The sequence below is a fragment of the Manihot esculenta genome, chromosome 15, assembly GCF_001659605.2.
Source record: "Manihot esculenta cultivar AM560-2 chromosome 15, M.esculenta_v8, whole genome shotgun sequence".
NCBI classification, from domain to species: domain Eukaryota; kingdom Viridiplantae; phylum Streptophyta; class Magnoliopsida; order Malpighiales; family Euphorbiaceae; genus Manihot; species Manihot esculenta.
This window is the reverse complement of record NC_035175.2, coordinates 1,274,369-1,292,185: the sequence shown is the minus strand read 5'-3', so window position 1 is coordinate 1,292,185 and position 17,817 is coordinate 1,274,369. Positions and strand designations below refer to the sequence as shown.

The 17,817-nt window shown below is 35.4% G+C and overlaps 2 protein-coding genes across 2 annotated transcripts; both read right to left on the bottom strand.

The window, feature by feature from the left end:
• Positions 1-794: 794 nt before the first annotated feature.
• LOC110601740 (serine/threonine-protein kinase PBL27) lies at positions 795-12,322 on the bottom strand. Its single transcript, XM_021739004.2, has 5 exons — positions 11,729-12,322; positions 10,775-10,974; positions 10,458-10,647; positions 2,136-2,527; positions 795-1,974 (listed from the first exon to the last, which is right to left on the bottom strand). The coding sequence occupies exons 1-5, from the start codon at positions 11,865-11,867 to the stop codon at positions 1,354-1,356; spliced, it is 1,542 nt and encodes a 513-aa protein (XP_021594696.1). The 5' UTR covers positions 11,868-12,322; the 3' UTR covers positions 795-1,353.
• A 4,274-nt stretch (positions 12,323-16,596) lies between these two features.
• Positions 16,597-17,408, bottom strand: LOC110602361 (monothiol glutaredoxin-S10). The gene has a single exon (XM_021739861.2). It carries the CDS (start codon positions 17,116-17,118, stop codon positions 16,810-16,812), a length of 309 nt encoding a protein of 102 aa, XP_021595553.1. The 5' UTR covers positions 17,119-17,408; the 3' UTR covers positions 16,597-16,809.
• Positions 17,409-17,817: the final 409 nt, after the last annotated feature.

The window sequence follows — 17,817 nt, the reverse complement described above, 5'->3', positions numbered from 1 at the left end:
GGCTGTTCCCCTATGCGCAACTGCCATCTATGGCTGGAAACCATGACTACCACCTCTTTCTGGGACTCCCACTGACGAACGCTGGCAACAAACTATATTATGTGATTCGGAGTTATGTTGAGAGTCTACCACAATGATTTTGCAGTTCATTGCTGAGATTTCTTTCTTAATCGTTTTCCATTAAATTAATTTCTATTCACTTGAAAGCTTCATTGTTCAAGTATAAATTTTCTTGTCAAGAACCTTTCTATTATTACAAGCCTAGTTTTTCTTGTCAGCAAACACTCTGGTCAATTATCTATTCACTGTGATTGTAAAGTGTTTTATAGAATAAAACGTCGATTCTGAATCGGTTGATGGTGTAACTAAGTCATCATAACTTGGAAACACTTTCCATTCTGAGTGAGATTTAAAAAGGGTTTTCATCCACGTATATCTGCAGAAGATTGCAGTGCCCCTTTCTGAAAAAAAAAAAAAAAGGGAATGATATGTCAATCACTCTCGAACGATATCCATGATTCACAAAATTTAATATTTATACTGCTATATAACTCTTTCCAAGTTGTGTTAAGACTGAGCAAGGATGTGACTGCAAATTTGAGTTTATAATTGTTTCTCAATTTAAATCAAGAGAAGTAAGAGCTTTCTTTTTGTCGTGTAATGAGCATGTGTATCTGCCTAAGCGATAGCAATGAATTCTCACCGGAAATATGGGTTCAATTGAAGAACGACACTAATAGGGGAACAAAGAAAGAAAAAGGAGATAGTAACATGCTGAGATATGGAGCAGAATATGATGAAAACTTCCTGTATATGCCGAAACATGAGCCGACTCAGAAATCCATACACGAGACGGTATTAAGTACAAAATATAACATCAACGAGACACCACACCAAACCCACCAAGTCTCCTCGAATTAGGACAGATACATGGGACAAAAATTAGCTATACTCCGGTGACAACTTAAAAAAAAAAAAACAAAAGCGAAAAAGGAAAAAAATGTCCTAAATACATAGATTAACATGTATACATCAATTCTGCAGTGGGGGTTTCCCGTATACGCCTCATAAACCAAACGCTACCCACTTGCCCTGAACCTTGCTTTAATTCTGTGTTCCCTTCAACCACATAATTGAAGCATTCAATTTCATACTCAACTACATGAATGATACAGGACGAAACAACAGCTGTCGAAGTTGGATACAACGAGTCTTATTCCATTGGTGGAAATGGAAACCAAGACAGTTATGAACGCTGTATCTGCAACTTCCTTTTTTCTTCATGATGACACTTGGAAGCAAACAGCGTACATTGCCCAGATCAAAGAAACATGAATTCTTCTAGTGCTACCATCACTCATTTGTACCATCAAAGCTACCCTGTGCATTTGCCCGCTTCTTGTCTCTCCAATTTTCACCCCAAACTTTTGCTGCTGCTACTGCACGCTCTCTATCTAAATCACGATTCCTGGGAGTTTCCCTTGCTCTGCTGCTATTTACTGAGCCATCTCTTTGAGAGTCCTGTCTCTCATAATCATCCAAACCCCATTTAGGGCCAGACCCACCACCAGTCTCGCTCCTTCGTAACTCTGAGCCAGTGCTTAATTCCCTGGCAGCATCACGCTTTCTATAATCAGATGAATTTTTATGAGGAGAGCCATGCTGCCCACCGTGTTGGTGCTCACCGGGGCTATCCAGCCCATCTGCCATCCCCCTTGGATCGTCCCTGTTCCTAGGAGTAGATGGCCCAACTCTGTTACTTTGATTGGCAGTATTAGGGTCATATGTTTGGGAAGCTAAGTAAGTGAGTGCAGTCACAACATCGCCTATTAAAGGCCTTGTGGCTGCTTGTTCTTGCAAGCACATTGCTGCCACTGCAAGAGCTTGATATAATCCTCGCATTGGATAACGACCTTGAAGAAATGGATCAGCCATTTTGGGAAACTTCCTACGATCCTTGAAAAGTGGCCGTGCCTAAAAAATGCCAAGTCCAACAGAATAACAAGAGAAAACAACAAACCTTGTTTTAGTTTAATTCAATATTTTTTAACAAAAAAATGCCTTAATGCATCGATACAATTATTAAAAGACTTTCTAATGAAGTTAAGGGGATTAAAATAAAAAAAAAAACTTACCCATGCGACAAGATTATGCTCTCCAGGAGCACGGTTGTTGTCAATGGCCTTGCGCCCAGTGATGAGTTCAAGAAAGACAACTCCAAAACTATAGACATCAGATTTTAAAGTAAGTTGACCAGTCATAGCATACTCAGGGGCACAATAACCATATGTTCCCATCACCCGTGTAGAGACATGAGTCTTGTCACCAACAGGACCCAACTTTGCAAGTCCAAAATCAGATAACTTTGGGTGATAGCTCTCATCGAGAAGGATGTTGGATGATTTCAAGTCTCGGTAAATGACAGGTGGGTTTGCTTTGTCATGTAAGTACTCTAACCCCTTAGCTGCACCAGCTGCAATCTTCATCCTCGTGTTCCAGTCCAGAGGCTCCTTGTCTGGTGGAAGATCTGCGAACATTATCAAATACAGTAAAAGAATGAGAAGCCATACTTATCCAATCCACATTTTAGACTTACATACAATTGTAAGGATAAAAGATAGATCTAATAAGAATCATAATTGGTTTTCAAAGATATTATACACTAATTATCTTTTCTTACTAATTAGCACAACTAAACTTTGACAAAACAACATTTTCAAGTTATTAACTCGATATGATCCAGGTATTCGAAGACATTGTCATGGGAGCCAGCGTCCTTTGTGAATCACACTTGTGATCTCAAAATCAAGAAAAACAAAATCACAAGGGGAACAAATCATACATGTAGATAGATACATAGATGGACAGAGAGAAATAGAGAGAAGAGGAAGGAGGAAAGGCTATGCACGGGCTACAGGAGAGATTAAGAGGATTCAGAATATTATCTTGAGGTAACAGCACGTGTAACAGTTTAGAAATCATAAAAGAATTCAGGATATTCAATTGTTCCATTCACAGAATGGCATTTTCATCAGTGAATTTAGGTAGATGCACATGCAAACATGAAAAAAATATTTTTAGTTAATGAAAAGATGAAATACAATCTTAAAATTATGCATTTGATGCAGACAATCCATGCGTAATTTATTTTTCTCTACTTCAGATATCATTATTTTTTTGGGACGGGATTCTATTTATAAGACACCTTTCACCACAATTCTATTTACCATTTGATCAGATGGATATCTTCAAGAAGTAAATTTTGGAAGGTGGGTTTTGTATTTCATTCTTGCTTGCTGACAGGCAGTTTGTTGGATTCTTATTACTAAATGGCCAGTTCGCCCAGTTCAGAACTAGAAGTGATCAAAATTGTCTTTGAACCGGACCACAATCTGCCAGTTCAATTCCAGACGAAAATTTGAACGTTCTTGGATTAACCAGCAAAGAACCTTCATTTGCCATTACTCTCCATCATCCTTGAAACCATAAAAATCACTTATTTTTCTATATATTCTTATCCAGGTTTTATGAAGATTTTCCCTAGTGCTACAAATAAGAGAAGCCTGATACACGCCCATACTGGAGACTGGAACAACAACATAGTCCATGTAGTTTAGCAACAACCTTGTGCTGGCATCACTTTCAAATTAAAAACCACGTTCTCTTGGTTGATCCCCCCTAACGATAGCCATCAATTTGATATGCTACCAACCATTTGATAATTTCATCAATAGACCTGCACTTGTGTCTTCAAGGGGCAAAATTTTGCAGAAACATGGGCCAGCAAACTGCAGTCACACTATCTGATGCAAAGTGGCTAGCATCAATTGGAAATTGTATACCTACCGGCAGCATGTAAGGTTAAAGAACAACCACTTCTAGAACTAGAAAAAGGTGGCATTGCAAGTACAATACCAAGTGATTAATTTTACAATGCCTTTCGCTGAAGTTGAAACTATCATGTCAAGTTAGAGAAATAGAACCTGAAACACGCTCTTTCCCTTCTCTTTTGAGAGCTCTCTCACCCTATTGTGTGCTACTTGCACTATTCCATCTTTTCAGCTTTTTAAATCAATCAATCCATGCCAATCTGTACAAAGTAACAGACATCACTAAGAGTGGGTTCTAGCTTATCCCAAATGCTTCTGTTTCACATCTGATCATTTCATTGACTGATCTCGACATCCCATTTCAATGCAGCTTATTGCTTCTCATGCAATCCATTCCGGTTTACATGCCATTTTACAGAACACTATACATGAAACTCAGTTATTGAAAATTTCTCTCAAATACTGATTGATGTATAGGCAGAGAAACAACTGAATTCGACGCTGAACATTTCCCTATGTTTTCATCCCAGTCTCAAGAGAACTCATCAAAAGGAAGATCACTGCTAGATACTCATTTGCATATTTTTCAACAGCAAACTTATCAATTGCTTTGTGACTAAATGGTAGTCAACTCATATGGATTATTGCCGACAGTTTGGCTCATCCTCTTAGCATTGATTCAGTTGGTGGACCTAGGAATATCTAAAAGCAGTTGGTGTACTAAGAAAATAAGTGGTTACAGCAAAAGTCAAGCATCGTAGGTTATAACCAGCAATAATGTAAGATGTTTATTAATCACCTAGCTTAGGGAATTAAGTGCTATGGTTCTTATCTATAGATCAAGACATGGGATGGTGAACAGAAAGTCCAGATGAGGATCCTTACCTGGATTTCTCGTCCGTTTTCCTAACTTGTCTACCTATGATTGGTAGTTACGGCTCAAGAAAAAAGAACCCAGTGATCCCTAAGAAATCAGACATTTTCTGTGGAAAACACTGCTTACATTCTACAACATAACATATTAAATGAATACAACACAGATCTGGAAAACTGCTCCTAAACATTCTCCCAATTCTCAGGCTCGATAATTGAAATATGTTCTTAAATACAATTATCAAAAAGAAAAAACTGTCCAATTTTTTTAGGGTTCACTTTTTTATTTTTAAGTTATATTTTATCTAATTTAAATTCTAGGGAATTGTCATTCCATGTATAATTGTATAATTGTTCCACCTTAAAATTTCTCCCAGGAAGATCTCAACAATAAGTGGCACAATATACAAGTTACACAAACTATTCAACAATATTATTGTTAGTATATAGTATTCTAGTGTATTAAAGAATATTCTAATAGGTTCTAATATATTTGATTAGTAGTCTATAGGTCCTAGACACTCTATAAATAGGTATCTTGTATACTGTAGACTTACTTCAATATACAGTACAAAATACAGATCAAATATTTTCATTAAATCAAAATGGTATCAAAGCCATTTACCTAGCTTCTTCCCTTCTCCCTCCCGAAATATTTCCTCACAATGAGAAATGGCGGAGAGAAGCTCTACTAGGTCACAGAGCCATTTGGTTCCGACGATCTCCAAAACAATCGTTGATGACACCTTGGGGCTGCAAAATTCAGATAATCCGGCAATGGTTCTCGTCTCTGTTCAATTAAACGAAATCAATTATAGAGGCTGAAATCGAGCGATGAAAACCGTTCTCGGTGCGAAGAACAAACTCGCGTTCATGAAAGGGAAACTCGCCCTACCTGAGGATGGATCTGAAGATTAAGACAGATGGAGGTGATGCGACTATATGGTGACATCGTGGATCCTCAATTCTATTTTGAAGGACATTGTCAAAAGTTTCCTCTATGCCACCACCGCTCGAGAGCTCTAGGTCGAATTAGGAGAACGATACGACGGAAGCAACGGGCCAATGATCTATCAAATCAAGCAAAGAATAACATCGATCTCCCAAGATAATCTCTCTATGACAACATACTACAACAAATTGAAGTAGCTATGGGACGAATTGGCCAACATTGTGACGATACCTCCATGCAATTGCGGGTCAGAGAAGCTGGCAACAGAAATCCACAATGCGGATCATCTAATGCAATTTCTAATGGGGCTCAACGATAGTTTTGATCAAGTTCGCAATCAAGTACTGCTACTGGATCCATTACCCACGGTGAACAAACCTTTCTCGATGATTCTACGGGTAGAGTCTCAAAAGGAAGTCCAAACCAACCTCACAGAACACATTGAGGTAGCTGCTTTAGCCGTCCGATCTCAAGGCAACAGGCGAGATTACAGGAAGTATGATGCGAGGAAGGGCCACTGTGAATACTGCAATTTAGATGGACATACACGAGCTGAATGCTCCAGAATGATTTAAGAACAAGAACAAGCAATTCACCAATCCAGAGGCATTCAAACCGAGATACACAGCTCACATCTCACACGTTGAAGGTCACAGTGTAGAATCAGTCCTAAAAACACCACTGGCAGGTGCTGCATCGATCGCCACCATCGAATTAAGCAAAATAGATGAAGTTAATACAAAACTCGAACTACTGCAGCAAGAAATGAGCAGGTTGGTCAAAGGTAAAGCGGTTGCTACAATAAATACAGTTAATTTGCATTCAACCTACTCTTACAATCCAACCGATTGTTCTGGTAATAACTTCAGCACCTTCAATCATAAAATTTCTTCAGTTTTTGCTTGTTGTGCTATGGTAACTGGAACAGAGGCATGAATCATTGCTACTAGTGCATTACATCATGCCACACCATATAAGCGTCATATGATATCTATATGTTCTGCACCTGCACCAATAATAGTGCATTTGCCAAATGGCTCTTCCACACAGGTCTCACACATTGGAAATGTTGCTTTGCACACACATAAAATTAATTGATGTTCTCCTTGTTCCTGATTTTAATATGAATCTTTTGTCTGTGTCTAAATTGCTTAAACATACCAATTTGACAGTACAGTTTTATTCATCTTGTTGCTTCTTTCAGGACCAAAAGAATAGGTCTATTATAGCTGTTGGCTAAATAATCAGTAAATTATACATTTTAGACAATAGTAGTTTTTCTGTTTCCAATATTCAGTCCTGTGTTGACTCTATTTGTAATAAAGTTACTTCAAATCTCAATGTAAAAGTTGCTGAGTTTCAAAAATGCAATAAAGAAACTACATCTCTTGCAAATTCCATAATAAAAATTCCTTTCTCTGTTCTTCATACTAAATTAGGACACTCTTCTTATCATAAAATATCCCATATTCCTGTGCTCAAGCAGTTTATTGACACTAATCACACATGTGCCTTATGTCCTCTAGCTAAAATGTCTAGATTACTCTTTCATAACAGTAATACTATAACTATCAATCCTTTCGACTTTGTGCATATAGATTTACGGGGACTATTTTCTATTCAATCTGTCACTAGTGCTAGATTTGTTTTAACCATTGTTGATGACAAAACTAGAGCAACTTGGACCTATATGCTTAGGTTTAAAGATCAGATATATTCTGTTTTGACATCTTTCATTCAATATGTCAATAAACAATTTGGAGCAAAAATTAAAAATATAAGATCCAACAATGGAAGAGAATTTCTTAATAAAAGGTGTGCTTTTTTATTTTCTTCCCACGGCATTGTCCATCAAACTACTTGCCCTTATACACCCTAACAAAACGGCACAGTAGAAATTAAACATAAGCATCTTCTCAACATAGCCAGGGCCATCCGAATCCAAGCTCAATTTCCAAAAACTTATTGGTCTGAGTGTATATTGGCTGCTACCTACATCATTAACAGAATACCGGTCAAAGTTTTAGGTTGGTTAACTCCCTTCGAAGCCTTGTTTCATAAACCACCCAATTATGACCACCTAAGAACTATTTGTTGCTTATGCTTTGTCATTAATCACAGTCCTCAAAAAGATAAGTTTGATCCTAGATCTACCAAATGTATTCTCCTTGGATACTCCACTACTCAGAAGGGATATAGATTACAAAACTTAGACACAAAATAAATCAGTCAGCAAAGATGTTCTTTTTCATAAATCTATTTTCCCTTTCCGACATCATCCTTCTCAAGGGCCTTCTGTTTCAAATCCTGTTCTTCCTGTCAATTTGCCTAACGATGCATCAAGTTCTTTCTCTAATTTTCAGGCTCCAACACAATCTGATTGTGTTTCTCAATCACATTCATAGGAACAGGTCATTTCTCCTACTCTCCCTTTAAGAAAGAGCACCAGATTCATAATAAACCATCTTGGATGCAAGATTTTGTTGTGAATCGTTTATCCACTACTTCTAACTTTGATTTATCTGTTCACTTTACATCTTCATATTACACTTACCTTAACACAATTTCTCACATTCATGAACCTTGCACTTTCACTCAAGCTTCAAGTGACCATAATTGGGTCAAAGCCATGCATCATGAGCTTTTAGCTCTTGAAAAGAATAGAACCTGGATACTTATTGATCTTCCAAAAGGTAAAAAGACCATTGGTTCCAAATGGTTATACAAGGTTAAGACTAAGCCCAATGGGGGAGGTTGACAGATATAAAGTCCGTTTAGTGGCTAAGGGGTATAACCAAATAGAGGGATTAGATTTTAAAGATCGTTTTTCTATTGTAGCCAAAGTTGTTACCATCCGAATTTTTATTGCCTTAGCTACTTCTAAAAACTGGCAATCTTTTAGTTGACATTAATAATGCCTTTTTACATAGTTTCCTGAAAGAAGAAGTATACATGCAGCCTCCTGCAGGTTATTCTAAAGCTAGTCTAAGACAAGTTTGCTTATTAAAACAATCACTTTATGGTCTAAGGCAGGCTTCTCAGCAATGGAACTTGGAGTTCACGTCCTTCCTCCAGTCCTTAGGCTTTGTTCAATCAGTACATGATAATTGTCTTTTCAAACGAGATGACAATGGTACATTTACTATTATTCTTATCTATGTAGATGATGTGATCATAATTGGTAATTCTGTTTGTCATTGATCAGATTAAATGTGCTTTACATTGCAAATTTACTATTAAAGATCTTGAATATTTGAAATATTTTCTTAGTTTAGAAATTGGCAAATCTACTTCTGATACCCTTATCGCTCCGAGGAAATTTTTCTTTGACGTTTTAGGTGATACCGGCATGTTACATGCTAAGAATGCCTCTACTCCTCTGCCCAAAGGTTTGAATCTTGATCCTTTTGCTGGTGATTTACTTTCTGAGCCTAATAAATATAGGCGGCTAGTTGGCAGATTGTTATATATTAATATTACTACGCTTGACATTAGCTTTGCGGTTCATTATCTCAGTCAGTTTATGTCAAGTCCTAGAAAGCCCCATTGGGATGCCGCTTGTCATTTCTTAAGATATCTTAAGACTTATCTATCTAAGGGATTATATTTTTCTGCCACATTCAACTTGTCTAATCTTTCAGCTTATTGTGATGCAGATTGAGCCACTTTGTTCCTTTTCTAGGCAATCTGTCACTGTCTTTTGTCTGAAAGACCAAAAAACAGAAGACAATTTTTAAATCCTCTGTCGAAACTGAATATCGACGCATGGGGGCTGTCGTGTGTAAGCTTTTATGGGTTTCATATATATTAAAAGACTTGCGAGTTAATGTGCAGTTTCCTATTTCTTTGCAGTGTGATAACCAAGCAGCTATTCACATAGCTAACAACCCCGTTTTGTATGAGAGAACTAAACATCTTGACATTGATTGTCATCTGGTCAGAGAACAACTCCAAAAAAGCTTCTCAACTTGCAGACATCTTCACTAAGCCATTGGTCACTCCACAACACAAATTTTTTGTTTCCAAGTTGCATCTGGTTGCTTTGCCCCTTCATCCAACTTGAGGGGATGTTAGTATATAGTATTCTAGTGTATTAAAGAATATTCTAGTAGGTTCTAGTATATTTGATCAGTAGTTTATAGGTCCTAGACACTCTATAAATAGGTATCCTATATACTATAGACTTACTTCAATATGCAGTACAAAATACAAATCAGATATTTTCATTGAATCAAGAATTATCACTTGGTAAAATTACCTTGCATTAAGCATAAATGCTCAAATTGCTATCACACAATAGGGAAATTTAAAGATATCTTATTCACCAACCCTTTATAACATTATATAAGTAATACTCAAAATAAAATAAAATAAAAAAGTTTAGCTGCATTTCATAAAGTGTCACTCCTTTTCAGAGCATACATCTTTTACATGTCCAAGTAAATTCTAGATGCACCAAAATTAGAAGCAACCACACAAAGCACATAATGGCTACATTCAAAATCATGTTAAAAAGAAGAAATAACAGAAAAAGCCTGAAGTTTCTAAACAGTAAGTATTCAAGCCTAATAAGCGAGTGACACCTATGTTCTCAAGAATGAATGATACAAAAATAATACAAAACTCTAAAAATCATAGAAATTACAAGTTATGTGGAGAAAATCTGTAAGATAAAACAACTAGTTCAGACTTGAAATGCGATTTTTGTGTGATATATTATATCTTATGAGAACATAATTGCCCTAGGATCACCAAGTTTCCATCAATATCATATATTGAAGTAAAACAGGTGGATATCTAACCATGCAAGTGATCCTCCAAAGATCCCAGTGGCATAAACTCATAAACAAGGAGGCGTTGATCCCCATCAGCACAATAACCAATCAAATTAACGAGGTTGGGATGGTGCAGGAGGCTGAGCATTAGAACCTCCACGAGAAATTCCCTATTACCTTGAAGGCCATTCCGATCCAGCTGTTTTACAGCAACTATCTGCAAACACAATTAAAAAGTTGCAACCCTAACAGGATACAGACAACTATGGTATTTAAAAAATGTGTCAATGCACAATTCATTGCACAATAATATGAACATTGATTTTTAAGTAGTCTCAAATTACCTGTCCAGTGCTCTCCAAACGACCTTTATAAACACGTCCAAAGCCCCCTTCACCCAACAGACACTCGGGTCTGAAGTTCTTTGTTGCAGCAGCAAGCTCTTTGAATGTAAATGTTTGTGCTGCAATATTAGCAGTTGGTCCATCTTTAGGAATTGCTGGCTCCTTCTTAGGATCAGAACCATTTTGAGATTTTGACTTGTCTGCATGAATAAGTGCATCAGGCAAAATGTAGAAATGCAAAAGGAAAAGGTAAATATGTATATGTGCAAATTATATGAAAAATAATTGAACAGCGTAAAGGCTGAAAATGCATAAAGGAGACTTTTTTATCTTATGTGCAAGTACACTAATGACGGCTTCAGCCTAAACAGTCTAAATGGTATTTCCATAGAATGGCTACACTTGGTGATATCATTCATCATACTTCTTATTAAATTGGCATTGCAAATTTAAACCTCACAGATTCCTATTTTACATTCTCCAAACAAGCACAAAAAGTATAGACAATTTTGACATAGCCTTCAATATGTTATGTACTTGCAGGGGAACAAACAACTTTCCAAGTACTGACCATCATTTCTTTCTTAACTTGGCAATTATGGTAGAGAAGAAATATTTACAAGAAACTCCGAGACAGGAACTCCTAAAACTAAGAGCAGATCTCTAAATAATACAGGCACCCCTACATTAGCACAAAAGTGAAAGAGCACAAACAAGACGCAATCCCACAAACAATAAATCCATCAAAGAACTGTAGCACTGCAGCTAAAAAAAACCCAATTCAGCAACACTAACAGATCAAATTAGCAAAATCTTTATTCAGAAATAAAATAAGAAAACACTCGAAACAAAACCCACAAACGCATAATTCATACACTTGCAGCAGTCATATTAAACCTTCAAAGGAGCCATAAACTATTCACCAAAATGATTTTCAAAAAAAAAGAAAAGTACCTGAGCTAACTCTACCAACATGATGAGACAGGGCGACTGAGCCTTCTTTGACCGAATCCTTCTTGGCAACTTCTTTGACGGCACCACCACCACTACCCTCCTTGTTTGATGATCCAAAACAAGGAAAACACCCACCCATATCAAATCCAAACAAATCAATCGCAACCCACAAACCTCAGGCTAGATAAAACCCCCAGACAAAAAAAAATTCTCTCCAGAGTTGGGTCCTTTAGCAATCAATTCTTCAAACACTGATAAATTAACTACGACGCCACTCACTTTGCTTTAGCTCTTTTGATTTCTTTCCCTATGCTTTGTCTCTCTTTAGGACCTTTAGCGGCCATTGAAGGGAAAGATCGAGAGAGCAAAAGTTAGATCAACAAATCGAAGAAACTGAGGTGCAAGCAAACAAGAAGAGAAGGTAGAGAAAAGAAAATCCTTTCAAAAAAATTCAGTGAAAATAAATAATTTTTTTCCCCACTCTCCGAGATAAAACTTAAATCTAATTAACCCGTAATTATGGGGATTTGTCATAACACATACGTAAACAAACGGAAAATTAGAATTAAATCCATTGGAAAATACGAAGATGCCAATTGATGATAATTACACACAAGTACACATACCCTTGATATCAACTTCTTTTTTTTTTTTTTTTTAACTTTTTAACCCCTCGAAAGTTGAGAAATTACGGTTTGTGGTAATAATGGACATCGTCACGGTCGGGGTGTGGGTCCCAGTTTAAGGGATGTGCTTTTACATTTGTGATGGACATTCTTAATGCAATGATTTTGAACTGTTGTAGTAAGTACAGCAGTAACGAGACTTGAGTCGGAGGGGATTTTTTGTTTTTCCCATTGTTGCGTCCTATTTTATCTTTTGTGAGATTTGGTTTCAAGCCGTTCGATTGGAATGTGATTTCGTTGATAAATTCCAGTCAGTGACGTCATGGTGATTGATCCAACGTCTGAGAGACTTGTTGTCGGAAGCAATAATTTTATTTAAAATGTGATTCTTTTTATTTAAAATAAGATGAATGCAGTAAAAAGAAAAATGCATAGACTGGTAAATTAAGAATATAATAATTACATCAATGAATTATTGAAGTTGGTTTCAAATTTAAATTTTAATAAAGTCAATTATAATAAATATATTTACACAGATATTAATTATATATAAGAATTCGAATAATTTAGAAAAAAAATTGTAAAAAATAATATTATAAAATTTACTGGGTGAGTGGGGCATATGTTCCCCACATCACAATCCCTGTTTGAAGCAAAAGGAACAGAAGTTGAAGTATGGCCATTTCCTAGATCCGAGCTGGTTGGTACATGGAGTGAGTCCTCCTCCTCCTCATTCTTTGCTTTCCAACATTACTAATCTGACAACTCCTCCTCCTTCACTCCAGCTTTTTGAGATACTTTCTAGTCTACGTAAACTCCGGCTTTTTCCGATAAAAAAAACCCCCCGGCTCTGATAGACATTTAAGGAATTCAATATATTGATTCACTTAGAATAAATTGTTTTCGAATGAAATATTCCATTCTTAATAACTATACCAATTTTGTTGGATGAGATATTTAAAAAACAGTTAAACATTTGAAATACTGTTGTAATTTAATTTTATGATTTTTTTTTATTTTATTAGATATATGTTTTAATTAATTAAATATTTATTTCATCATGACATATATTAAGCATATACTTTTAAAAGTGAAAGTAATAATGTAAAATGATTTTACATACTTCTAATATTAATCTATGGCCCACAGCAAATTCAATTCTAAAAACTGAAAAAAAAAAAAAAACATATTATACTTCTTAAAGCTACAGCGAATTTGATTATCATCATAAAATTTAATGTTAATTAACTAATAAACGTTAAACAACGTAAATTTAATTACAATCATTCTCTTAATTTCGTATAAAAATAATTATTTCAATATTATTAATCATTTGGCATTTTTATTTTATAAGATAAAAATTTAAAATGTCTATCTTTTAATATAATAATAATAAAACGAAGTTACTTGAGAATGAATGGGGAGGAGGAGGAGGATTTGAAAAAACAAGTGCAGCTATCGCTGGGGCCAAAACGGGCCCGTATTTGTTGGGCCTCATCTCATACGCTTAACACTTGAGTCCAAGCCATGTATGAGGTTCATAAAATTAATAATTATTTTAAATCAAATATTGCCTAGAACCAGTAATTAACACATATGGAATCGATTACAGTTTTTTTTTTTCCTGATTTTTAATAAGATTATACGAAAAAAGTTAATTAATTATTGTTATAGTTATATAGATTTTAATTAATTTTATATAAATTTGAACACATATAATTAATTAATAGTTACAATTGAACTCATATTACATGCATAAAAAAGAAATGTAGCTTTCAGAGTTGAGAGAAAGCGTCTATATACCTTATGTGAAAGCTTGCAGATAAGATGAAGGATTATTAAATGCAATAATTAGTGGTTAATGGTAATAATTAGCCCATCTGAGTGCGATATTAAAGTTGATTACTCAATTAATCTTAAAACAATGACTAATCTTATTTGAAATATATTAAAAAATAAAGCAAAACTATTGATCCAGACACAACCAACACACATGGGTTGATTACAATCTTCTTCCTTCCCAATTGTAACTAATTTTTATTACTGTAATTATAAAATACAATTGAAAATAATTCTACATATGATTTTTCTCTTCTCCCACAACCCATCAACATTTTTCTGTAAAATTTACTAGGAATTTTCTTTTTCTTGCATGAAAAGCTCAATTTATTCCTCTCATTAATTATCAGAATCTTCAAGGTTTTGTAGATGGATCTTCATCACTTCCTTCCTCCTCTGCAAACCATCGCAGAATGGTCACACACATGTCTATGCATTTGAGAATGTGGAGAGAATATAAATGGTTCTAGCTAGCTTTTATGATAAAATGGAATAAATTCCATCACACCTCAGACAAGATGAATATTTACTTCTTTTTGAAGGAGGTGAAGAGCGCCATGAAAGTTGAAGTATCAGTTTGTTTTCTCTTCCTTTTTGGCATCTCATGCTGCTGCTGGTTGGATAATCACTATGCTATTGAACCCCATGGTGCATGCTCTGTATTTATCTTTGCCTTTTATTCTTTGAATCTAGAGATGATGATGACCCACTTTAAATCTTTGGATGAATGATGATGAAGAACATCAAGAAGGAATAGAAACCCTTGTTTTGTCAGCAGATGAAATGGTGGACCCACGATCGATTTGAGGATTGAAGAATACTGGTCATCATCTCATGTTTGTGGATATATATCACAAGAAAAAAAAAGGAGGAAAATTCTCCAGTGGCGTTCACGTGCTTTTCAGGTTAATTTGCATCATCTTCTTCTTCTTTACACACATCTAGAATTTGACGCATAATGGTTTGCAACTATTTTGAACTTGAAATGCATGCCAATTCATTCAATTTTGTTAATTACCCCCTTGTTTGATATTAAATATTTCTCAAAAATTTAATTCAATTTAATTTTTTTTATCAAATTTTCTTTTGTAGAATAAAAATATATTTTTTTAATTTATTAAATTTTATTTTTATCGAGCCAATTCAAATAAGATTTTCCCATGATACAAACTGCCAAGACACATAAGAAGGGTTGGACCAGCTTTTTATCGCATAAGAAGACTTCCAAGACTGATAAGAGCCAAAAGCTTTTATCCAAAAAGCTGAAGGATTAAGAGCATAGAGACTCCGCGAAAACAAGTCCTAAGATTTTCAAACAACAACCAAAGTCTTGTATTGAAGGAGCAGTAAATGTACAAAGTCTTCCAATGAATCAAGACCTGACCAACGAAGAAAATTTGTAATGAATATAAAAGGGAGAGACCGAAGGCTCAACTGAGCAGTAATAAAACTGAAAAGCTACCCCAAATTATAGAGTAAAGTTTAACTTGTTTATTAAATAAATAAGAATTACGTTCAAACCACCCTAATAAAATCACCCCACTAGGCAAAGGACTTAGAAAAAAAAAAGTGATGGAATGTGAGCTTTTGTATGATATGATGTGATACTAAAACTTTACCTCTAAATATTCTGAACAGGGAATACAGGCTAAGCACCCTTTAGAAATTCGAAATACGATTATAAGATGACATTGGCATTAAGGTTGCAGTATAGGCGGTGGCCATGATGAGAATAAAATTAATGTGCAAGCCAAATTTCAAAAATTCTAATATTAGGCAGTTCATTTCTTTTCGAAAGCGGATATATTCTTTTTATTGCAAGATACATAACACACAGATTGCATTGTATAATTTACTCTCTTCCTCAGCAAACATCCAAAGGTCAAGTCCTCATAAAAACAACATGCATGCACTACCAACAAGAACAATATATACCCTCAGATGATTTTGTTTTTCTGAACAAGAATATATCCATTTCTTGATATGACTCTCACATTACATTTTCACCCCACGACACGTACTACCTTGCGAATTTCAAACCTCACTTCAATTTGTTGCTGCTCCTTTTCACTCGATGTGACTTCAGATTCTTTTATCTACGCCATTTTTTTTCCATATTTGTTTATATGCCTTGCTAATAATATAAATAAAAATGCTTACTGTTCTTTTTTATTGTATAATATATTCTTCATGACATAATTGTATTTTATAACATTCAGTGGTTGAATATTTTTTATTTATTGTAACAATCAAAATTTTAAATTTTTTACGTTCTTATAATCAATAATTGTTGATAAAACAACATTAATTAATTATATTGAATCTAATGGTTTATTAATAGTTAAATGCTAAAAAAAATCAAAAGTTTATTCCTTCTTAATTATTTACAAACTCTCAATTTATAAAAGATTAATTATGTGTAGAGTCAAAGCTTGTATATTCATCTGTAAATACACTTCACATTGGGTTCGATACAGAGTAGAGACTCTAGTTGAAGACTATTTATCTTCTCCATACAGCCGCTGGATGCAAAAAAGCAGAGGACAATAAAGCTGAGTTAGCCTTATTAAGCTTAGTTATACGTATATATATGTAAGAGTGGGCGTGGAATTTGTACTAAAGCCAAATAGCTCCAGCTTCCCTGAGCAATTTCTTCAGAGAACCATTAAGATGAAGGGTCATGATAGTATTAGCAGAGCCTACAAATTTGCCCCCAATGAACACTGCAGGAACTGAAGGGTTGCAACCTAATCTCATAAGAGCCCATTCCATTTCCTTCCCTCTTGGATCCTCATCAAGCTCATAAATTGCAGGGCTCACCCCTTGTTCATAGAACAGCCTCTTGATTGCATGGCACATGCAGCAGGAGCTTTTGCTGAAGATCACTACCGCCTTCTGTGATGCCAACTTGGCTACTCGGTCCATATCTACTTCCTTTCAAAAAAGAATGTGTAACGTACAACAATAAGCTTACAATATTAAAATGTGGGTGGTGGATAATAAAGATTGTTAATTTGAAGGGGTTGAGTTCAAAATTTAAGAGACTTTGACAGAAATGCGAGAGAGCACACTAATGAGAACAGAAGCTGGGGAAATGATGGTGATTGCCTGTAGCTTGCCGATGATTAAGCTTGTGAGTTGTGCTGGATAGCTTGACATTGCTTATATATACAAAGACGCATAGAGAGAGGGAGAAGAGAGAGAGGGGCGCAAAGTGATCAGGTTGGTGCATTGAATATTTCTTTGCACTGTTCTATGCAAAGGCAAGAAACAAAGATGGAAAAAGGTGAAGGTTCCTTATGATATTAGGATTGATGCCCATTTTATTTATTATTTATTAGATCAGCTTCATGCTAAAAAATAACCCAGTAACGATAGGGACGCGTTTTTTAGATAGGCAAAAAACTAACCCTAGTTGTGGTGGCCATAGAATCCGAAGAAAGACTATACAGATAAGCCAAATGGTGCCGAAAGTAAAAAGGAAAAGAAAAAAAAAAAAAAAAAGAAGAACAAATGTAACGTACGGTACTCTTAGTTTTAGTGGAGAGAGCGACATTGAGTGGCACTCTCATTGATTGGGGAATGTCAACTTTGGATATCAATTGAAATAACTCTCCACAACAT